The 23,941-nt window shown below is 43.2% G+C and overlaps 3 protein-coding genes across 11 annotated transcripts in view; 1 reads left to right on the plus strand and 2 right to left on the minus strand.

Moving 5' to 3' along the window:
* LOC110538375 (histone acetyltransferase p300) overlaps nucleotides 1–7,075 on the minus strand; it is a 36,160-nt gene extending 29,085 nt beyond the window's left edge. For 6 of the 7 annotated variants that reach the window (XM_036938439.1, XM_021625150.2, XM_036938441.1 and 3 more), the window contains exons 1-2: nucleotides 4,865–5,964; nucleotides 858–1,468 (exon numbers count right to left, since the gene is read on the minus strand). In XM_036938439.1, coding sequence (XP_036794334.1) covers nucleotides 858–1,468; nucleotides 4,865–4,958 — 705 coding nt within the window. In that variant the 5' untranslated portion in view covers nucleotides 4,959–5,964. Of the gene's footprint in view, nucleotides 1–857; nucleotides 1,469–4,864 lie in introns of all 7 variants that reach the window. The other variant, XM_036938442.1, reaches the window with a different exon arrangement.
* Nucleotides 7,076–7,420: 345 nt separating this feature from the next.
* Nucleotides 7,421–16,706, minus strand: LOC110538376 (xaa-Pro aminopeptidase 3). 3 transcript variants are annotated; one of them, XM_021625151.2, is made up of 10 exons: nucleotides 16,372–16,706; nucleotides 15,793–15,915; nucleotides 15,182–15,589; nucleotides 14,781–14,965; nucleotides 14,644–14,706; nucleotides 14,408–14,521; nucleotides 12,559–12,644; nucleotides 12,275–12,458; nucleotides 9,665–9,785; nucleotides 7,421–9,262 (listed from the first exon to the last, which is right to left on the minus strand). In XM_021625151.2, the coding sequence occupies exons 1-10, from the start codon at nucleotides 16,442–16,444 to the stop codon at nucleotides 9,090–9,092; spliced, it is 1,530 nt and encodes a 509-aa protein (XP_021480826.1). In that variant the 5' UTR covers nucleotides 16,445–16,706; the 3' UTR covers nucleotides 7,421–9,089. The 3 variants fall into 3 exon arrangements, with proteins under 3 accessions (XP_021480826.1, XP_036794338.1, XP_036794339.1); XM_036938443.1 differs by having other exon boundaries at nucleotides 15,793–15,930; nucleotides 16,372–16,694; XM_036938444.1 differs by lacking the exon at nucleotides 7,421–9,262 and having other exon boundaries at nucleotides 9,682–9,807; nucleotides 15,793–15,930; nucleotides 16,372–16,694.
* A 121-nt stretch (nucleotides 16,707–16,827) lies between these two features.
* Nucleotides 16,828–23,609, plus strand: LOC110538377 (hsc70-interacting protein). Its single transcript, XM_036938445.1, has 13 exons — nucleotides 16,828–16,981; nucleotides 17,298–17,432; nucleotides 17,870–17,918; nucleotides 18,011–18,095; nucleotides 20,107–20,180; nucleotides 20,367–20,433; nucleotides 20,551–20,635; nucleotides 20,735–20,845; nucleotides 21,666–21,768; nucleotides 21,881–21,997; nucleotides 22,082–22,133; nucleotides 22,356–22,600; nucleotides 22,703–23,609. The coding sequence occupies exons 2-13, from the start codon at nucleotides 17,323–17,325 to the stop codon at nucleotides 22,832–22,834; spliced, it is 1,230 nt and encodes a 409-aa protein (XP_036794340.1). The 5' UTR covers nucleotides 16,828–16,981; nucleotides 17,298–17,322; the 3' UTR covers nucleotides 22,835–23,609.
* The last annotated feature ends 332 nt before the right edge of the window (nucleotides 23,610–23,941 follow it).

The following is a 23,941-nucleotide window of genomic DNA, read 5'->3' on the forward strand; positions in this document are numbered from 1 at the left end:
AGCCTAAAGGAATGTAATCAACTACTTCCAACAAAAGACAGATACGGCCAACAGATAAATAAGCTGGTCACTGCTCAGCTGGGTCCCATCAGGATCGTTCTGGATGGAACTTTACGGCTGTAAGTCTGCACCCTTCTTACTCCCCACTGTTTTAGACTTTAGACACCTTATGGAAACGCATGTAGACACTCCCCATCTGACAATGAACATCTATGTTCTTAGCTGCCCAAACACTAAAAGAGAACATGCACTGATGGTTTGTGCTTTTAGCCTCAGCCAGTCTACAGCTCTGGAGGTGTTAAGCAAAGCAACATCAGCCTGAACATGACAGCATCCACTGCACCCAGCAATCCCCGGCCCTCGTGAAAACAGCTCTGACAACTGATTGGATTGTCATATATACAGCACCAACAAACAAGCATTTAAACTGAAAAGCACCAACATACTGATCCAATTATTTTCATAGCAATGTGAAGTGCGTATTTAAAATTAGCCTATGACAACATGATAGCTGGGATACACAATAACAGGGTAAAGGTTGATGAATCTGCTCTGCTGCCGTCAGACATACTTGATCAGTTCCGAAAAAGGCACTTCACGGTTCACACACTAAATACTCTTCTCCATTCTGGTCAATTAATGTTCATTCAGAGCAATCTTGAAACCATCTAATGACATATTAAACATAGCATCTCACTGTTGTCTGGTGTCAAGACAGCTAGCATAGCCAGATGCACTGAACACCAAGACCAGCACAGAGCTAAAGTGCAGTAACGTCAATATGTGTAAAAGAGGATCCTGCTCCTATAGATATTTATGAACACAAGTCCATCTACAAAACAATTAGCAGGTCTTACCTTGTTCAGTGCTCCAGGTTGCTGTGGCCTCATCCCAGCCTGCCCCCCTGCCCCCAATTGCTGCCCCCCTGTCCCCATTTGCTGCCCCCCCTGCTGCTGCAGGGTTTCTGCCAGCAGGTTACTGTTACTTCCCATGCCCGGGTTGACCTGGTAACCCATTCGGGGCGAGCCATTCATCACCTGGCCTCCCATCATGCCCTGGGGCGTGGGCCCTTGCTGCTGTCCATTGCCCTTCTGGGCCCCCATCATGGCCCTGTTCAGTCCACCCACCATACCCGCCTGCTGCATCATGCCAGCCTGCTGGGGTGAGGGGTGCTGCCCCTGGGGACCCATACTCTGGGGCCCAGGGGAGGCATTCATGCTGCCCAGGAGTCCCATGGAGCCACCGGGGCTGTTGGTGGCTCCCTGTTGACCCGAGGGTGGCAGCGCTCCAGCCCGGAGAAGCTCCGAGAGCTGTTTGTGTTTGGCAGCAGCGTCCTGGCCTCCTCCCATTCCTCCTCCCAGGCTGGTGTGCAGCTGGCTGAGGTCCCCTCCGTTGACCAGGCCCAGCTCCGACGAGTTGATGAGCTCATCAGGTAGGTCGTGCTCCAGGTCAAAGAGTGAACCGAAATCTGGGAGGGTGTAAGAGGAGGAAAAAGAGGGCAGGGTAAGTGGGATATCCTGAGGTGTACATTGAGAGCAGTAGCAAATAAATGCACTTGTGCCCCTTGACATTGCAAGCTCACTAACAAAGCTCTAACCTCCTTCAAAATGTAGGTGCAGCAATAATTCATTCTGGAAAGAGAAATAACTCAATCTAAAAAGAACCAACTAAATGAATCCCTTCTCTATCTGGACCCCAACGGCGTCTGCATACTATGTTCCGTTTTCTCCTAGCAAAACTTGGTTAGGTGAGATGAACGTCTGTGCCTCGCATACTCCCTTAAAAGATATTTGCTTAAAAGACATTAGCCAGTATACACTTCCTCAAAATGGCCTGAATTCATTTAAGATATCGCAAGAAATCTGTAATTCACTTTGATGTTTTTGCTGAGGTGGTCTTAGTCATGCAATTTTACATCTAACTAAGATGTTTGTTGCAGTATTTCGCAAGTGAAAAAACATGCATGAAAACAATTAGTCTCTCGTTTAATGACAAACACTTTATTGAAGAATCCTTACGGTTGACCAATCAGCGACAAAGGGGCGTAGACTTCGGTTACGGGACTTCGGCTTGCCTCATGAAAAACTGTGGTGTGCACAAACAGCCGAACAAACCCTTGCCGAACACAAAATGTCATCATAATATATGCACAAACTGTTTCAGATGGGAAGCATGAGGACGCCTTAAGTCAGTGCAGCAGCTGGCTGCAACCAATTAAATGAATCCCTCCCCTTTCTGGACCCTAAGTCAGTGCAGCGGCTGGCTGCAGCCTCCCACCAAAGAGTTTCCTCTCCTGAGCCAGTTTGTGGTTTGATGGGGTGCCAAACAGGGTGGACAGGGTAGGGTCAGAGTGCGAAGCCACAGAAGTAAACACTGACTGAACAGCAGGTGGATGTGTGTGTATAGAGGACATTTCTCTGCCTCTTCATATAGAAAGGGAAATAGCAAGAGCTAAGTTGCGAGACCTACTTGAATTGCCCCTGTCTGAGACACGTGCATTCACTTACAGTGCATGGTGGATACCAAACCTTTGTGTCCTTTATGACTATCATATGGCAAACAAACACCTCTGGATAAAGAACTTCGGAAACAGGGGGGCAAGTGGTCCATTTATGACACCAGGTTAAGGATGTACTTGGCAGAGACTTGAAACGCCTACGGCACCAGAAGCATCTCACAGTCTCACCTCTTGCCATCTCTAGCTTAGAGCAGCAGCAGACTGCAGCCATCTTAAAGGGGGGGGGGGAAATCTAACATGAAACACACAAGAGCTGATCCGCTCAAATATGCAAGCATGCATCCTCAGTCAAGCTCAAGTCTCTTTTAGAGAAACAGGTGGGTGTGTTGATATTTCTACACTATCCTCCAAGTTGCAGTGACTATAGCACAGGCAACACTCAAATTGTTCTTCTGCACGGCATGGATACAACATCCGTACGTGTAGTTTAAGAGGAGCTACATACAGACGTTGAACCCCGTCAGTCTCAAACAAGAAAGAGAGCCTTCTCAATTACCTCATATCTCCCGACTCTTACTAAAATGAAGCTCTAGGCTAATCCCCCCCACCATGACCAATGAGACACATGGTAAGTTGTGTACACTTGTGTCTGGGGGATGATGAATGACAGAAACTACCTCTAAAGAAGTGATTTTGCAAATGCTTGGTTGTGCAAATGCTACTGTGAGCTACACCTGGTCCACAAGATTCAGTCCAGCACCAACGCCTCAGACTCCCATCACAATGCGAGGCAACAGACAGCAGAGGTTTACTGGACTGACATCACCATTTTCACAGCCCAACCGATTGATCCTTCACAGGGTGAAAAGTATTCTTTTTTTGGGGGAAAGGAGGGGGGGGTTGCATGTTGCATTTGCTCTTCCCTTTCCAAACAGAATCAACTTTTCACCACAGAGTGGTTTGTTAGACCTGTGCAGAGCCTTTCTTAGAATTCCAGTAATGACTCAGTTGGTACAACAGAACTTGGATGACACTTAAATCAGAGCTGTATGTTGAGAGAACATGCATGTACAAGGCATATGATTGTGTAATGGCGACTTGGTTGAGCTGGTACAGTACAGATTCTGATCTTTTGCCGAATTGTGTCCATAGTGCTCCAAAAAAGTTACATCTCGACTTCGTGTCATGTGAGAAATTGCATTGAAACGAAAGCTACAATTTATGGAGGGACCTAATTTGGGCAATCCCGAATTGTTTAATTTGTGAATAAAAGCATCCTGATGACATACATAACATGGAGAAACAAACAAAATGGGGAATCATGGGTGCCAACTACCAGCTAATTTAGCATACCAATTGAATAAATATGAATTGCATGCGTCAGGGAGTGTTTTTCAATCTGGCCTATAATAATTTAAGTTTGACATTTAACTTTTACCATGTTATCAAAGTATTCAAAGGAGTTAAGATTGTAGCAGTCCTGCAAATTAGGGGCAAAAAACAACGACAGGACTCAATGGTAGGAATAACGTCCAAACAATTCAGACTTTAAAACAACGGGTATGAAAAAGCTAGACACATGCATACAAACGCATAAAATAACATTACGCTGCCACATATGTAGCGACAAAAGGCACTACAACTTTCGTCTGCTCACGAGCAACTTGACTCTCGCTATCAAGTGTAGCCACTAGACAACAATGCAGCAGTACACAATACACAGAAGTGGTGATGGCTCGGTCACAACGCTAACTAACTGCCGTAAGTATAACAACACTTCAGACACCATGTTACAGCGAAGTTGTCTGAACAGGTTCAAATAAATGAACCCCTACACCAATCCAATACTGAAAATGTACATGGTGTCACCTATCTGATAAACTAGCTACCTAAGATAAGAGCTAACGTTCAGCTAGTTAGCTACCGACACATCAAAAGCATACATCTTTATTGCTTGCACCAAGTTAAATATCTAACGTTAGCTAACTAGCTGGCTATCCATAAATGGTAGCAAGCTGCAGCTAGTTAAATAGGAGAAGTAACGTTAACTAGCTAAATTGGCTAACTAGCTACTGTAGCTACCTAATATATTCCAATACTGTGAGTTCACAACTTGCTATACGTGGACTATCCCATTGTTACAAGCGGGCATATAACTTTAAACTTTCACTTCAGACCATCACACTGGGAGGGCAATTAGCCAGTCAACTTTACTTTGACCAGTTGGGTAACAAGCAAACCTTTACTACTACCACCTAATTGGTAGCTAACGTTGGCATCACAACTTGGCCGATGATGGATGAGGCTCATTCTTGTGAACTTAGTAAAACAAGCAGGTTAACTTGCTAGGTAATATAACATCCCTGAACAGCTAGGTAGGACTGTTATAGCATTTAAAATGTTTACCGTTTCCATCACTGGCGGAGACTGAGAGAGCAGGGGATGATAGTTTAGGCCTCTTGGCTGAAGGCGGGCCGGACTCCAGAACATTATCGGCCATATTTTTTCAAGAATTAAAAAATAGCTATATATCCACAAAGGATTGGCTTATTCCCTGGTTTGTGTCTGAGTTCTTTCAAACTTCCCTTCTGTAAATGTTTGTGATTCTTCCCCCACCGTTTAGGGACGGTAGGGGAAAGGAGGCAATTGCGATACTCTTCCTTTCAGGGTTCCCACTCTCGATCTATGCTTAGCCGTCGCTATCAATCCCCCTCCCCTGTCGGAGATGTTGTTCCTTTATAGATTTCTCCGAGTTTAGAAGGAGGGAAGGTAGAGTCGATGAAAAAGACAAGCAAGTATGCCTTCGACAATCTCATTTAGCCTCTTTGGCGTCGGAAAAATTGTCCCAAGACCTGTCCTCCATGGCAGCATCAGTCTTTTCCGCCATAGTCGCCGGCGAAATCGAGTGTTTAATTCAAGAGCACTCCACTGAGGGGTCGTGTCCAGGGATGCAAAATGGGAAACGCGATAAAGACCGCAAGCAAACCGGACCCCAGTGGTACCTTTGGGGGCCTCGTCTCATGCAACAGTTATGAGGGACCCGAAAACGGATAAATCTTCCACTTTGTCTGAATTGCCATTGCAGTCAATGCAATTTGATCCCAACATTACCACAAAGTAATGAGTTGTCAAAGAATACAATTATGGCGTTAGGTCCTTAGTCTAATAAAAAAAAACACGGATGAATGTGTCCGACAGTGACAGAATATCAAAATCATCCCCATACGTAAATTGGGATCGTCAAGAAACAAGAACTGGATAGGCTTATCTATATTTGGGGCTATGAAACCGGGATACCCAGTCCCAATGAGTGATAGTGGTTTAAGATGCATTTAAAGCATGGGTTAAAAACCTCATTCAACATTGAAAACAATTCGCATTGTCTTTTAGATAAATACCATTGTATAGGGGTGCAATTCAGATCTGAAAAAAATAATACAGTGAAGCTGACTGATCAAGTTCTGTTCTCCAATAGACTGTACTACACCTATGGGCTCCTATTCGATAAATTAATTCCATGCATTTAATACATTTCCCTTACCATCTACTTGTAGTCTACATCGTGTCATTAGTTTGTTATTTTTTCCAATTCAGTGCCTTGCATTGACAAACTAACGGACATGTGAATGCACATTTGGATGTTGCAACCTTTGCGCGATTATGCCAATTACATGCAATGAGGTTAAATTTAAGCAATACAATTTTGAGCAATTAGTTTGTGTTCTGACAAATAATTTAGGCTAAATTCTGAGATTTGATGTTGCAAAAATCGTTTGAGTTATAGCCCAGTGTGCCAATTAATGTCCTATCAAATTGATTCAATTAGTCCTAGTTTTATTTTGCAGAGGACGTTTGGTTTACTTGCCCAAGTGTTGAGATTTAAAGCTTACCCAAGAAAGCTCTTCAAAGGTAATCATATAACCTACTGCAATAAGATCACCATTGATTAGAAATATGAAATTGGTTGATAAATATAAGAAATCGGTCACTGCGTATACTGATTTAGGTTGCAATGTATGTGAAGAAAAAAATCCCGACCAAGAACAAGAGAACACAGCGATGAGCGAAAATCTGATAAAGCGAGGGGGTCGCTACAATATTATGGCTATTTTAGAAAAGTGTCAAGCTTCGTCCATAAAATAATGATAGCAACACCCCCAAACATATGTGGTCCACCAAATCCTTTGAGTCTTTGTGGTGGTAAATGCCCCCCTTCACGATTATCCTAATTTATATTTTCCTTTAAACCTTCCTTTTTACTCCCCCCTCAAATACCCAATATACAATTATCGGTATATTTGTCTATGCGGGCATTTTTTCATCTGTGGCGATGGGTAAATTATGATTTTTTTTCATGTTGTATTTTTCTTTCGCTCGCAGGTTTTTTCTTCGTTAAATATATTGCCTTCTTCCGCCTCTCCTCTCCACTCCGTAAAAACACCCCTTCCTTGGATTTTCAGAGAATTTCCTTTTTTCACTCCCTCAGTCTTCTTCTGCCTTATCTTTTATTTTTACTTTCTTCCCTCTTTTCGCACCGACACGACATTGCCACTCTTTCACCGGCGGGTCTCGGAGTCGCTATTATCGGTGCTGAAGTCGCTTTCTTTCTCGGTATCTCCTGCCTCTCTCCGTCTGTCCGCACAAACAAAATGGCGGCTTGTTGTTTCTACTCCTCTGATACGGGGGAGGGTTGAGGTACAGCAACATTAGGCGTGAAGGGGGTTGGTACTCGGGTTTGCCCGGAAAATCCTTTCGTATTTTTTCGGAGCGGCAATACTAGTGCTATCATCTGTAGAGGGAAGTCGTGTTCCACCAACATATCAGAATATATTTAAGAGGGCGCTTCGCTTCTATCGATACAAATAAGATTATCATTGCGGCAAACGATGCTCATATAGGCTATATCAGGTGTCTCATTTAGGTAGATTTAGGACCACCTGTTACAAATAATAGAACTGAATATTCTGTTATAACAGCATTTTCAATTAGACATGACTACGTATAAAAACACACACACAAATATACATTTTGTTTTCATCAATAAACTCATCTCAAAGCCCAATATTCCTAATAAATGAGACAATTCTTGCACAATAGAGCCATTATCCAATGCTCTCCTATCCAGCAAGGAACCTGTGAATTGTATTAGTTTGTGAGAACAGACATTTTCTATTTTTATAATAGAAAAGACAATGAAAACATTACCACATTCAGATCCATGAGGAATAATCAAGCAGTCCTCCAGAAACCCATATAAATAATTGGGAAAACAAGTGATGCTAGTGAATACATGGTAGTGGATGTACCACAGCCTGTAGTAAATGTTTGCTGCCAGTCAAAAGATACCCTGTGTTAAAAATGTGGATTTTGTGGTGCTTATTGCCAGTTATAAACTGTGGCTCAACTCTCAAAGAAGTCTAAGAAACTGGACATTATTGTGGCTTGCAGCAGAAACGTTTTTGGGACTTAAGGATTTTATACTGAACAAAAAATATAAACGCAACATACAACAATTGCAAAGATTTCACTGAGTTACAGTACATAGAAGGAAATCAGTCAATTGAAATAAATTCATTAGGCCCTAATCTATGGATTTCACATGACGCGGCAGGGGCACAGCCGATTGGGAGCCAGGCCCACCCACTGGAGAGCCAGGCCCAGCCAATCAGAATGAGTTTTCCCCCACAAAAGGGTTTTATTACAGACAGAAATACAACCTCCCCCTTCTCAGACAATCCCCCGGCAAGAAGCCAGATGTGGAGGTCCTGGTCTGGCATTGTTAAACGTGGTCTGTGGTTGAGGCCGGTTGGATGTACTGACAAATTCTCTAAAACAACGTCGGAGGCGGCTTATGGTAGAGAAATTAACAGTAAATTCTCTGGCAACAGCTCTGTTTGGACATTCCTGCTGTGTCAGCATGCCAATTGCACACTCCCTCAACTTGAGACATCTGTGGCATTGTGTTGTGTGACAAAACTGCGCATTTTAGAGTGGTCTTTTATTGTTCCCAGCACAAAGTGCACCAGTTTAATGATCATGCTGTTTAATCAGCTTCTTGATATGCCACACCTGTCAGGTGGATTGATTATCTTTGCAAAGGAGAAATTCTCACTAACAGAGACTTAAAACACATTTGCACACAAAATTTGAGAGCAATAAGCTTTTTGTGTCTATGGAACATTTCAGTAATCTTTTTTAGCTCATGAAACATGGGACCAACACTTTAGATGTTGCGTTTATATTTTTGTTTAGTATACATCTGAAGCACTTGGAAGGGGTATTGGCGCCGGAAGACAGCCCGCCCTCCCAGGCTCCCCCTGAGCCTGTGTAGGGATCAGATTAGTTTATTTTTTTAACAGTGAAGTTGTTTGATATTTATTTTTGGTAGTTTGTTAGTTTTTGTTGGTAGTTCCATTTTTTGGGGAAACCCCGTTTCCATCCCACAGTAGGTGGCGGGATGCACATTAAATTGTGCAATCGCCAATATACTGAAGACGAACCCACTGAAATGTGACCAGTCACTCAAGAGGGATGAACACTCACTCTTGCTCACACTTAGCATTTTGAGGAGTGTATACAGTCACACTCCAGTTGGGAGCAAGGTATATACCCTCCCCATGTCTAGTCTCTCTCAGCCCCAACTCTGTGCACAGGCTCTTTCAACATCAGCAATGGTTTTGGGTGTGTCAGAGGACAGGATCAAGGGGTTTATCTCGTCTTGAATCACAACGTCGTCCTCAATTCTCACCCCAAGTCCACGGAATCGATCTGGAACCTGGTCATCGTCCTCACATATGTACAGCCCTGAAAGAGAGAGATGGACTGGAGTGTAGTCACTTGATGTACTCATGCACACACATGCATTAAACACTGGAACAGTAGTGCTTCAGTGTTTGTATAGGAATCTCTGGCTGTTTCACTGGGAAGGCTGGGTTTACACTACACAAAACATTCTCCTTAGTAAACATAAATGATGCTTGTGTAAAGTTACAAATTCTACCATGCAAACTATGTGGAGCCCACCGTGCGTGCGGTGAGTGGTGCAGTAATAAAGTGTTGCCTCTAAGGCAGAATACCCCTAGTGGAGTGTTAATCCAGCCTAAAAAGTGCACAATTTTTCAAAGTTTGTCAATCAGTTGAATATAACTAATATGAAGAACTGCGTGAGTGAGAGAGAGATTGTACCCTGGCTCATGGATACAGTACCTGGCTCTATTGTGATTGCCATTCCAGGCTGGAGGGGCTGAGAGCGGGAAAGCTCAGGGGTATCGTGTACATCCATGCCCAGGTAGTGACCAACATGGTGGGGGCAGTAGCGCCGTGCCGCCTGGAAGCAGCAATACAGGTCACTGAAGCAACAAAGTACACTGCATGCTCAAGCGCTGAACTGAATGTGACTGTTTGATAGGGTCCCTTCTTTCAGTTCTGTGTCTGCCTTTTATTTTGACATATTTGGCACATACACCGGATAGGTGCAGTGAAATGTGTTGTTTTACAGGGTCAGCCATAGTAGTACAGCACCCCAGGAGTAAATTAGGGTTAAGTGCTTTGCTCATCAAGGGCACAGTCAGATTTTCACCTTGTCGTCTCAGGTATTTGAACCAGTGACCTTTCAGTTCCTGGACTAACGCGCTGATCGCTAGGCTAACTGTCATCATGGGTAGGCCTAACACTTTATAATAACGGTCAGTAATAAACCATTTACAAACAGTTTGTTCAACATTTATTAAATCATTACTCCAACATTAGTACATCACACTACTACAACAGTGTGATTGTTCTGGAATAAAATGTTCAATATATTTCCTTAAACATCCTGTGTTGTGTTCTTATTCCTTTAACATTGACATGTTCTAGGCCAGGTTTTCCCAAACTAGGGGTCACGACCCCATGTGTGGTCACCTGATTTGTAGTGGGGTCGTGAGAGAATTCACATTTAGTTAACAGTAACAGAAACAGTAACCACCGGTATCCGCTAAATGCAGTTGTAATGAACAGAGCGGTTTCTGTTTTCTACAACCGAGTGGACAAGATTAGGCACTAAATCAGACTTGAGGGGGTGATGTTCTCTTCTACACAGAAGATCATAACATTATTGCCTGATAATCTTCTGAATTTCCCAATACCTTTCTGATGCATTTCAGTCATTTCAAACCATACCGATTGAAATACTGTCAAAAATACTGTCAGACTGATATGACTGACTGTCATAGCCCAATTTAAAAAAGTTTACATTGGCCGTTGATTACATCTTTTTTTTTTTTTTTTTTTTAACATGGTGGGGTCACTATTTATTAATTTTTTATCAAAATGGGGTCGCAGGCCAAAAGTTTGAGAACCCCTATTCTAGGCCATTTTGAGACTATCTGGTACTGCTAGAATGCCTAACATGGCAATGGCATGTCCATCTTTTGCTGAGAAATTACACGGGTCACTCTAAACATTTATAAAGAACTATAAATCGAGAAAACAAACAGATATCAATCACTTCGGTGGCATTGCTGAAAGCTCCTCCACCACGCACCAGTCTTGCTGAATGCCTTCTCTCCTACCCATTTTCCCAACACAAGCGTCACCCAAGCAGGTGTGATACCTAGGCTACTCCTGTGGTGTGCTGCAATCCTTGTCCCCCACCTTTCGGTCACCCAGGCCTGATTATTTTGCAACCTCATAGGCCTAATATTTTAAATCGGAGTCTTAGAAAACGTATGGCTGTTTCTCACGTTGATCTGTAGGCTACAAATGAACATGTTGCTATTGTCTACCCTAGACTTACACTGAGGATGATGAATTTAGGGCCCGATGCCTCATAAATGCGGAGAGATTTGAGTGTTTTTACAATGTTGCATCCTGGGAGAAACAATACGCTTGCCCAAGTATTGCACTAAAGAACTCTGCGTGTTTTTCATGTCTCTGGAATGTACGCACCTTTTGAAATCAGTGGTGTTAAAGACTGATTCTAGTACTGTCTGAATCCAAATGTAAAATCCGAACTAGACTTGCCATTATTTTTGCTGCTTTTAAAAATGTTTATTTAACCTTTATTTTATTGGGTCGGCAGATAGCTTAGTGGTTAGAGCGTTGGACTAGTAACCGGAAGGTTGCAAGATCGAATCTCTGAGCTGACAAGGTCAAAATCTGTCGTTCTGCCCCTGAAAAAGGCAGTTGAAAATAAGAATTTGTTCTTAACTGACTTGCCTAGTAAAATAAATAAAATACATTTAACTAGGCAAGTCAGTTAAGAACAAATTCTTATTTAAAATGACAGCCTACCCTAACCCAGACGATGCTGGGAAAATTGTGCGCCACCCTATGGGACTCCCAATCACGGCCAGTTGTGATACAGCCGGAAATCAAACCAGTGTCACCTCTTGCACTGAGATGTGCCTTAGACCGCTGCGCCACTCGGGAGACCATTTACTGTCAGGAAATGTGCAATCAAACTCAGATCCTGACATTTCTTACCCATTTGAATTAAAAAGGTCAGCACATAAATTTAAGGATTATAAAGCACCTGAACGTTATTAGTATTAAAGTGTGATAAACAGCATTAACCTCTACTACCCTTTCCTAGCCATTGAGTCTACGTGGTTAAGTCCCCTTAAGCCACAAAATATAACCTATTACTTTCAGTTAAATATTACTATTAAAACATCTGAGTTAATAAGTGATATATTATAATTTACGTTGATGCAAAACACCCTTCAGTTATCTATGCATGCATTTGATACCATTATCAGTTAACCTGGACATGGAGTTATTTTCTCCAACCATGGAACTACTTTGAGCAGAAGGACAAAGCGACACTGAGCGTACCTTAAGTGCATCAGCATCACTGGTGGAGCCCTTCACGATACCCAGCTGTTTGAGTTGGCGTCCCAGCAGAGCCAACATGGTGCTGTATATGTGGTCCAGACTGACTCCTGGGGAGCACAGAGACAGACAGGCCTTCTGCACCTCCAACACCCCCTCATACAACTCTGCCTGGGCAGGGCTGAACCTGGGCTCAACATGCAAAAGAGAGGGGTAGAAAAGGAGACTTAAAAGAATGGAGAGAAGGAGTGAATATCCAAAATGGTATCTCTGTTGATGCAACTCACTTTCCGTTCACCGGCCAGGTGCGAGTAATATCACTGACATAACAGAAGTATTCACACCCTCCATCAAGTAGCACCATCTCCCCATTCTGAGAGAAAGAAAAGACAAGGAATTGGGAATTGGGAAGTCTTGTTTGTCTGGACACAGACAGAGAGTTACTGGTATAGATGTAGTATGTACCATCGTGGCAAAGCTGGGGTGTTAATAATTTTACTTAATTCTGACCTCAGAATTGTGGGCGCACATTCAGCAGCAACATTACATACAGTGGGGCAAAAAAGTATTTAGTCAGCCCCCAATTGTGCAAGTTCTCCCACTTAAAAAGATGAGAAAGGCCTGTAATTTTCATCATAGGTACACTTCAACTCTGACAGACAAAATGAGAAATCACATTGTAGGATTTTTAATGAATTTATTTGCAAATTATGGTGGAAAATAAGTATTTGGTCAATAACAAAAGTTTCTCAATACTTTGTTATATACCCTTTGTTGGCAATGACAGAGGTCAAACGTTTTCTGTAAGTCTTCACAAGGTTTTCACACACTGTTGCTGGTATTTTGGCCCATTCCTCCATGCAGATCTCCTCTAGAGCAGTGATGTTTTGGGGCTGTTGCTGGACAACACGGACTTTCAACTCCCTCCAAAGATTTTCTATGGGGTTGAGATCTGGAGACTGGCTAGGCCACTCCAGGACCTTGAAATGCTTCTTACGAAGCCACTCCTTTGTTGCCCGGGCGGTGTGTTTGGGATCATTGTCATGCTGAAAGACCCAGCCACGTTTCATCTTCAATGCCCTTGCTGATGGAAGGAGGTTTTCACTCAAAATCTCACGATACATGGCCCCATTCATTTTTCCCTTTCACGGATCAGTCGTCCGTGTAAAAAACAGCCCCAAAGCATGATGTTTCCACCCCCATGCTTCACAGTAGGTATGGTGTTCTTTGGATGCAACTCAGCATTCTTTGTCCTCCAAACACGACGAGTTGAGTTTTTACCAAAAAGTAATATTTTGGTTTCATCTGACCATATGACATTCTTCCAATCTTCTTCTGGATCATCAAAATGCTCTCTAGCAAACTTCAGACGGGCCTGGACATGTACTGGCTTAAGCAGGGGGACACGTCTGGCACTGCAGGATTTGAGTCCCTGGCGGCGTAGTGTGTTACTGATGGTAGGCTTTGTTACTTTGGTCCCAGCTCTCTGCAGGTCATTCACTAGGTCCCCCCGTGTGGTTCTGGGATTTTTGCTCACCGTTCTTGTGATCATTTTGACTCCACCGGGTGAGATCTTGCGTGGAGCCTCAGATCGAGGGAGATTATCAGTGGTCTTGTATGTCTTCCATTTCCTAATAATTGCTCCCACAGTTGATTTATTCAAACCAAGCTGCTTACCTACTGCAGATTCAGTCTTCCCAGCCTGGTGCAGGTCTACAATTTTGTTTCTGGTGTCCTTTGACAGCTCTTTGGTCTTGGCCATAGTGGAGTTTGGAGTGTGACTGTTTGAGGTTGTGGACAGGTGTCTTTTATACTGATAACAAGTTCAAACAGGTGCCATTAATACAGGTAACGAGTGGAGGACAGAGGAGCCTCTTAAATAATAAGTTACAGGTCTGTGAGAGACAGAAATCTTGCTTGTTTGTAGGTGACCAAATACTTATTTTCCACCATATTTTGCAAATAAATTCATTAAAAATCCTACAATGTGATTTTCTGGATTTTTTTTCTCATTTTGTCTGTCATAGTTGAAGTGTACCTATGATGAAAATTACAGGCCTCTCATCTTTTTAAGTGGGAGAACTTGCACAATTGGTGGCTGACTAAATACTTTGTCCCCACTATATGTCCCTTCACCTTGACAATCTGGTTGTTGTTTATGTAATGAAGTGTATTGGCTCGGTTTCCACCGGCAACCACAGGAGGATAGGCCAAGAAATTGGCTCCATGGGCACGGCACTCAAAATCAAACTAGGGTTGAGAAAGAGATTCACATTAACATTTCATCATTATCGTTGCTACCATAGGTGTTAAACCATATTTTCAATGACAACACACCATAATTATAAAGTGTCTAAAGACCTGTAACTCACCTTAGCATACAGTAGAGCTTCATCAATGTCCCCTTGAGACATACCCATAGTCTTCTTGAATGCCTGAAAGAGGGGATGCAAAGGGTTACGTGAACAGTGGAGAGTACTTCATTCATGGCGTGTGTGAGGTGACTCACCTGTGCTGTGATGCGACCAGCCTCCTTCATGAGAGCCACCTCGGCTGGGCTCTTGAGGGCCCTGAGGGAGTGTGTAAGGGGTCTGAGAGAGCGCACCATGGGCCCCCCTTCCAACAGGGGCCGAACATGGGTCTGGTGGAGCCCAGGGTGGCAGGGCTTGGAGCCATCATACCACACAGTGCTACCTGAGAGGGAACAATCAAAGTAGAATTGTTAGTGATATAGTTTGTCTAATTTCTTTACATCACTTTAAAATGGTTCAAACAGTTGCATTTGTTCGGAATTAAAATTTGATCCACAATTTGGAGCTATGTTCCTCAGGCTTTTAATCCCTAATCTTTCATCCCAAGAGTAACATTTACTCTAAAATATGTATGTTCAAATGACTTTCTCCTAGTTACCTTTAAGGCTTTTGAGTACAAGTCCCAACTCTTCTGTGCAGTGGACCCTCTCCACCCCCGTCAACGCTGCCGCCCCGTCCTTCCCTGACCTGGGCCCGTCCCACAGCTCCCTGGCCGGGTCCCTGCGGGGTACAAAGAGGATGGCTTGGTCCGGGCGGCCGGTACCACACAGAACCAGGGCGCTGTCTGGCTCAAGGATGCCTGTGAGGTAGAGGAAGTCCTGGTTCTGGTGGAAGGGGTAGGGGATGTCATTGGTCATGTAGCGGATTGGGTGGGAGAGGACTATGACGAGATGTTTGTTGGACGAAGCAGTGGGTCCCAGCCGATCTGCCTGAACCTCAATGAGAGAGGCCAGTCTTTGCCGACGGAGATCAAACTCTGTTTGGGTTAAGCCAGGGGTCACCTCACCTGTGACAGAGAGCAAGGGAAAGAAGTTATAAACTCACCCTTCAAAACTCCCTGAAGTGACTGCTCTGTACTACACAACAGTATTCATAGCCATAGTTTGTGGTTGTGAATAGGATAACAATGAGCTTTGATTTCGGATAAATGCTGTAGAGTAACTGATTGGCAGAAATGGGAAATAGCTGTATTCCCATGAGTACATAAACCATTTTTTATGAGGTGTGGATGAGTGAAGGGGCTTAGCTGGCCGAGGTATCTTGGTGGAACCTTCTGCGGTTTCCATCCTTCTGGTTTAACGGAGACATTCCGGCATGGGCACCACAGATGACCTGCAGAGAGGTTACCAGTGAGGGAAAAGTTTGCTAATAAATTCACAGTTCTTTTTCACCTAGGTCTTAAAGAATCTTCCACAATCAGCTGGCCATACAAATCTACCTTTTTAAGACCTATAATAAAAGTATGACATTATTGGGGAATAACATGCATTATGCCTTCCATCTTACCATGTGAAATTAGCTTGCATAAATCATGGGGAAGATCTCAATTGCATACTCCATGCGTCCTCTCTAAAAACCCATTGGGTGAGAAAGCAAGAGGTCCCGCCCCTCGGACCTTCTCCTCCAATAGGATTTGAGAAAAGGACGCCAGACGTACACAATTGTGATCGTGACCCTGACTACAGTAGTTAGATAAGCTAATTTGTCTGTACAGTGGCAAGATATAAAAATGACTTTCTACCATTGTAATAAATTAAATACAAATAAACCAAATATTTCACCACTCACCTTGACTCCAAAACTTTGAGTATGACACCAATTGGGTAGCGGATCTGGTCAAAATGTTAGGTGAGGGCAACATTGTTGCAACTCGGTCAGACTATCAGCGACAGTTAACTCCCATCATCATGATGTCACAAGTGGTGTCACTAAATTGTATTGAGGTATATACAATTACATCAAATATAAATACTTTAGCAGACTAAAAACCAAACATAAACTATATAACACAACTACCTCTTCATACCACAGCCAACATTTAGGAATCTGTGACTATATCATGTCGCTAAATGCGTCTGTCCGTATGCCGTGCTTGTGATGTGACAAGTTTCAGCCTCCCCTGTAAAGACAATCGTTACCATTGGTGGAAGGACAATTTTACGTTTTTTGATTGGATAGCAATTATATGACCTCTTTTGTTTGCGACTTGATCCATTCACGCAGGACCTCATCGCTTGTTTTGTTTGTCATATGTTTCTATCTAATTAATGCCTGCGTTAAAGAAATCTACGGAACAACATCCCCATCGACTAGTATTTTAAAGCGATTGTTGTGGAGGCTTGATTGCACCCCCTCTACTCGAAGCTACCCGTCGTTGAAGAGCTGTCTGGGCATACAGGTAGCTAATCTAACCCTCATATGCTGTGTTTTATTGGAAATAATTAACCTTTCTGGTTTGTTTTCTCTGATTTTATCATGCATTCAAATAATCCCCACGGCATGACTAACTCGACAGAATTCCAGAATATTCTATCCTCACAATCCATGCTACATTTATGCACGTGCCTTGGGACAAACTATGTTTTCTGAGATAAAGGAGTTAGCTAGTTTACTAATAATACTAAATGAGGCTGTGCAGCACAAGTGTATGCTATCAATGCTCATATTTAACTAGCAGTTTCATTTTTACTTCCTCGTACTTTCTTGTTATGTAGCGTGTTCTGGACCTGTGAAGTGAGAATGGACCCGCGGAAAGTGCATGAGTTGAAGGCCTTCGTGAAGTTGTGCGACGAAAATCCCTCCATATTGCACCTTCCCGAGCTCGGTTTCCTCCGGGCCTGGTTGCAAGGGTCAGTTGATAATCCTTCTGTTTATCGCATAGAGTCAAGCGTGCACTTGCTCTTTATCGTTAAAATTAGCGGGCCACTATCTGTTAGGAGTCGAATCAACCCATGTTCAAAACCCGGTTTATTCCCCGGATATCAAGAGTATTAGAGTTAAATGAATGAATTCATTGTTAATGCATTTTCGTGTGATTTTTGTTGTTGCCAATTCTCCAACTACCCTGAACGAGAATGCCGCAGTCACACCCACTCGCTGCTGCTAAGTATCAGGCATATTTCTCTGTCTGATATAAATCAGTACAACGTACTTTATTAATTGAATAAAAAATAGAAATTCCTACTGTACTAAGTAATACACCAACATGTACTGGCAGCAGTTGGCAAAATTGAAATGCTTATATTGGAAAGAATGAAAAATTGAAAGAAGATATTTTTTTTTTCAGAATGGGAGCTACAATTCCACAAGCCCCCCAAAATGACTCCTCATGCAAGGTATAAGTATGACTTGTTTCATATATCCATCCAGTTGCTATATTTGACAGCCTACCAGTACAGTTCAGCCAATAAAACTTCATTCATTTCAGGGTGGGTGTCCATGTGCTGGCGCTCCTCCCCCTGCCTCTGCTCCTGAGCCCCATGCCCCCTCTGAGAGTGAGGAGAGTGAACTAGGTATGTCCATGGCAGCTTTCTCACACCTGGCCCACACATTTTCCCACAGTCACCCATCGAGTTCATAAAGAAAATGGGTATACAGGCCAAAGGGTTATTGTCCTCTGAAAAGGAAATTCTTTATTAGACTCGCACACCATACCAATAAATCATCACCCAGACATTTAGTTCCATTCCATCTAATACATTCAGTGATACAGTGAAGACCGCAGATCAACAAACAATACGTTGCATGACCACACAGTTTGTAACGCTGCCTTATAAACTGATTGCCAAGCTCTTGAGCAGTGCTTATACAACCAGTGGCGATTACAGCATGTACATCTTGGTGGGGCAAAAAAAATAATGTTGCTCCACTAAACGATACATTAATTGCACTATAATGGTGACAAATGATGCCCACAAACTTTTAGGGCCTACATAAAGCTGTCCCTACAGCAGTTCCAACACCTTACCACTACTACACTTGGCTATCAGCGGAGCCTTGTCTGGCAGCAAAACAGTTCATTCAGCCTAATTTACTGCCTTTTAAAAAACAGCTGATATGACTTGAGATTTGAGATGTACAAACTATGGCATAAGGGGACAAGAGGATAAGAGGTAATCGGTCATTTCGATTAAGACAATGAGCGAACCAGGACGGATGTAGTCAATATAACTATTTGTTCTGCACTTTTGAAATGTACAGTGACAGATTTCAGAACATGGGCCGTTCTTAGTGTTTTCCCTGTACACCAAATCAGAACCGTAGGATAAATAAAAGGGGCATATAAGCACACAATGAAAGCTCTTACAATATTCAATGATGACATTTGATCAAAAACAGGTTATAGGCTACATTTACACCACAGAGTCAGAACAGTAACTTCAGGTGAAATTAAGAGGTGAAAATAGACCAAATTATTACGGTGAGGCGCATGGGCTACTAACAGCTTACTACACAACATATACTTAGTATTACTTTCATAGCTACAGTATACATATCTCCCTGGCATGTTACATCATTTATGCAGCAGCATATAAGACATTTTTGGACTCCTTGTTGTGATTTGCTCACTTGAAAAGGAAGATGGTGTGGCAGTCCTTCGCAGGCAAATTTTGTCATCAAAAAAAAGACCTAGGCTGGATTTACAATTCCGATTTGGATGACCGTTCAAAACTTATTTTCCCAGTCTGAGCTCGTTTATCCCCAACTTCCCAGTTGCAATGCTTGCAGTTAGCCACTGTCACAAATTCCTTCCAAACAACTCATTGATGAATTTGCGATTTCCAACTTGTGTAATGTTTATGGCCGATGAGCACCGATACGTTTTATCTATTAAAGGTTACATATAAAAAAATATATACATTTAACTATAATTTCTCAATTTATTTTCATATGACAACAATTAAAAGTGATTTGCCAGTAGATTGTTGAATTGATGACTGCTAGCTAAGATTTTGAAAGCAAGATGTTGACATGATCAGTCCAATCAAAGCTACTGTACATAACGTGATTTGATGTCATTTTATGTGTCGACAAAGACCTTGAACCTTCTTGGAAGGGCACTACTAATGTAATTCTATGGCAGGACCAAAGGGCTTGAATTTTCTATGTCTACCCTTACTACTTGGTTGTGACGTAGTATCCCTGTGAGTGACAGAACACTGAGCCAATCACGGCGCAATGCTCCTCTATTTTCTGCATGCTTTCCCCACCGCCACAGAAAGCACTGAGCTAGGCTGAAAGACCATATTTGTATGCGGCTTTATTAACTCAATGACATATATTTATTTTTACATTGTTTGCGAACTGATATGTGACTCGTATTCATGCTAAAATTAAATTATAAAACAGGCAAGCCCACAAAAAAATGTAGGGCTCAAAACAGGTTGGCCTCTGTCCCACCTGTCCTGAATGACGGGTTGCCACTGTATACAACATACAATAACGGAATTAGAGGCGCAAGCTTTCAGTGTCTCATATCTGCTAAAATTCTGAAGTCCTTGATGGATCCCCTTGCTACTTCAGAGATCGACCAAGATGGGGTGATTGAGCCAGACACAGACGAACCTCAGGAGATGGGAGACTTTGAAAATCTGGAGGTGAGAATATTTACTCTACTGAAGACAAATACTTTATTAATATAACTTAAGGATGGGAGAGTGCATGAAGTGATTTTCATTTGGGGAGTTTCTGCAGATGAGAACTATTGAGAAATGCCAGCCAAAGCAGAAGGCAACATGGCATCTCATGTCTTGCAGGTAAATAGTGTGTTATTCTTCCTTTAGGTGACAGAGGAAATGATGGACCAGGCCAACGAGAAGAAGATGGAAGCTATCGAAGCGTTAGGAGAAGGTGGGTTGGTTGTTCTAAGGTTCTTGCATTGACCTTGCACTGACCTTGTAGTAAATCGGGAAGACATTTTAATGACCAGTGGTTATAATTATCACTTTTTGGTGCTGTCAAATACAGGTGACTTGCAAAAAGCCCTGGACCTCTTCACTGAAGCCATCAAACTCAATCCACGGGTAGCTATCATGTATGCCAAGAGGGCTAGGTGAGTCCCGCGGCTAGACTTAACAATGTCATACCACATGATGTGCTCTAGTACATGATCACGTAGTATTCATACAGAATGACGTATGTTCTTTGCCAGCGTCTACATCCGGATGCAGAAACCCAATGCAGCTAAGCGGGACTGCGACAGAGCCATTGACATCAACCCAGATTCTGCACAGCCCTACAAGTGGAGGGGGAAAGCTCACAAGTATGCTGCTAGATAGGCTGCATATTCAATCTCCTCAGACACAATGCAGTTGTATATGATTTATAAGTAATACAATATAGGGGGGTGCCAAGTAGTCGGACAAAATGAGGATCGTAAGGGATATTGGCAATTTTCTGGAAACGATTGTGATCACAGCATTTTTATTATTTGTGATTGGAAAAAATACATTTGAGTGTCAGCCACATCTTTCAAGTTAGTCAGTCATGTGCAAGGTTCTAAACTAAATAACTCAACTGGCTGGCTGTCTAAAGATAAGGCCTGGCTGTACGTTGATCATGATGTTCTGATTGGATAGAGTGAAGCTGTATTTCTCTGTCCACTCAAGTCATAATTTCACCAGATCAGTTTTTCTTGCATATTTTTCAGGCTGATCATTTAGATTGCTGCTGCCTGCTACTATGATAAATCACATGGCGAGGACATTTGCTATGAAGATGTACATAATATCTAACATGTGAGGGATGGGGGGGGGGGAATGGGGGGGGGGGGGGGGGAATATGAAACACTGATGGGCATTCTGAATGAGTGTCAGCAAACTTGGCAGCCCACTGCAAGTTGAGGACACAGACACACCGCCGCACGCTGCTCCTAATCTGCAGCTTTATTTTGCAGTGAATATGCAGGGAGGTATTTTGCCAACATCTAATAAGTCCATAGTTAAATAAAATATTAAAACACTTCTGTTTTTTCCAGTCACGAGTATCATCTGTCAATTTACAGATACGATTACGAGTATGGCCATTTTGGCACACCCCTAATACAGTACTTGGATTGAGTCTCTCTCCTTCCTGTGTGTTAGGTTGCTGGGGCACTGGGAGGAAGCAGCTAAGGACCTGGCCACTGCCTGCAAACTGGACTACGATGAGGACGCCAGCGCTATGCTGAAAGAGGTCCAGCCCAAGGTACCCAGCCCCAGCCACTAACTGTCTTTTTGAAACCAGAGCAGTTTCAAGGTTGTCTGGTCAATCAGTGTCTTCTGGTCTGACTTTCAACTCGTGCTCTTTCTCTCCTCAGGCTAACAAAATCATTGAGCACCGGCGCAAGTATGAGCGCAAGAGGGAGGAGCGAGAGATCAAGGACAGGAAGGAGAGGGTAAAGAAAGCGAGGGAAGAGCATGAGAAAGCTCAGAGGGTGAGTGTTTGGTGCAAGAACAGAGAGGAGAATAAGAATTTCAAAATAGTGTCTCAACGTAAAAATGTTTTAAACTCTGCACAGGAGGAGGAGGCTAGACAAGCAGCAGGAGGAGGTGGCTTCCCAGGTTTCCCAGGTAAGAGAGGGAATATGGGTTCATGAAATGTCTTCACGATAAGTTGATTAGCTAAATCAGGTTTGTTAGTGCAGGGCTTGAACAAAGGCCTGTAATCCCTGGCCCTGCAATTCTCCAGTACCTGGGCTGGTGACCACTGCTCTACATTATCTGACCATCACCCAAGGGTCCATTGGAGCTCTGTATTCGCATTAATCCTGGGTTCCTTGTCTCATGCTGTAGGTGCTGGCGGTTTCCCAGGGGGTGCTGGCGGTTTCCCAGGGGGTGCTGGCGGTTTCCCAGGGGGTGCTGGCGGTTTCCCAGGGGGGGCTGGCGGTTTCCCAGGGGGGGCTGGCGGTTTCCCAGGGGGGGCTGGCGGTTTCCCAGGGGGGGCTGGCGGATTCCCAGGGGGGGCTGGAGGCTCTCCTTTCGGCATGCCTGGTCTGGGAGAGCTCTTTAACGACCCAGAGGTGCTCAACGCCATGAAGGTACGATGCCCCTTAAATTGAAGTGTTTGCAGTCTTACATTTAGCCCTTGGATTCCATGTCAGTATCCATATCTAATCCCATCTCCTGTGTTTTTTCTCCAGGACCCTGAGGTGATGGCAGCTTTCCAGGATGTGGCTCAGAACCCAGCTAACATCGCCAAGTACCAGGGTAACCCCAAGGTCATGGCCCTCATCACCAAGCTGAGCGCCAAGTTCGGGAGCCCTTCGCCCTAGAGGAGAGGAGGTGAAGAAAAAAGAGGGGCAATTTAAAAAGAGGGGAGCGGGAAGAAGAACGAGTGGCAGGAGAGTAGCAAATGGATGTCAGGTGTTGGGAGAGCTAAAAAGCTTATTTGAGATTATTCCACTGTGTATGGATCAAATGGGTAATGTTGATTGGCATATGGGTAAAGAGGAGACTAGAGGCATGCAGCAAGTTTTACACTAGACAAGGGTTTGTGGAGGGGGGGGGGGTCAACAGCAACTCTTATACTGTATGTTCTTAAATGGAGCCCACCTATTTGGGGCTGTTAGCTCTTAGTGGTTACTCAAGCCAACTCATGGATACTGATGGGAACACTACTGGTTAATGATGGGGAATCAAAACAGCCTGTCAGAGCCTTCTCATTCAGAATTCCCATCAACTCCTCTTCCCACCCACCCCCATCCCTTGTTGTTTTTTACCTGAATCTGGAATAGTCAAACAGGACTCACACATTAGACACCAGCTCAGAGGAACATTTTAGAGACATTATTATATGGAGTTGTCATCTTCTGTGTTTTCTACTGAGCCAACCAAATCAATGGCTATTTGTTTTCTATCAGGAGTGGATGTGGTAAAGCTATTTACCTCAGGTTTTCTGTTTTACTCACTTTTACTGTAACGTACATTATTTTAATGTCTGACTCTCCTTCCAAATGCAAAAAAACAAGTAATATTACTATTTTGTTTGATTTTGAAACCACAATGGAAATATCAATTCGAATCAATAAATATTTGGTTGTTGCAAATTATTTTGTCATGGTTGTTTTAATCAGATGAGTTGGTCATTAAAATGTAAGTTCCCATGATGAACACAGATCATGGCATTAGGAAAACGTTGCTTCATTTCACCAGTTCTGAATGTCCTTGGTGCATTTGTCAATTAATTCCCATCAATTTATCATTCAACAACTTGTCAAGAGGCACAAGGCGTGTACATTTTTGGCTACAATCAGTGCCTCATATCACATTTATTTGTATATATCCACCAGTGGAGGCTGGTGAGTGGAGGACGGCCAAATTAGTAGCTGGAATGGAGTAGATGAAATGTAATGTGTGGATGGAGTGTTTCATTACATTCC

The sequence above is a fragment of the Oncorhynchus mykiss genome, chromosome 12, assembly GCF_013265735.2.
Source record: "Oncorhynchus mykiss isolate Arlee chromosome 12, USDA_OmykA_1.1, whole genome shotgun sequence".
Lineage (NCBI taxonomy): Eukaryota > Metazoa > Chordata > Actinopteri > Salmoniformes > Salmonidae > Oncorhynchus > Oncorhynchus mykiss.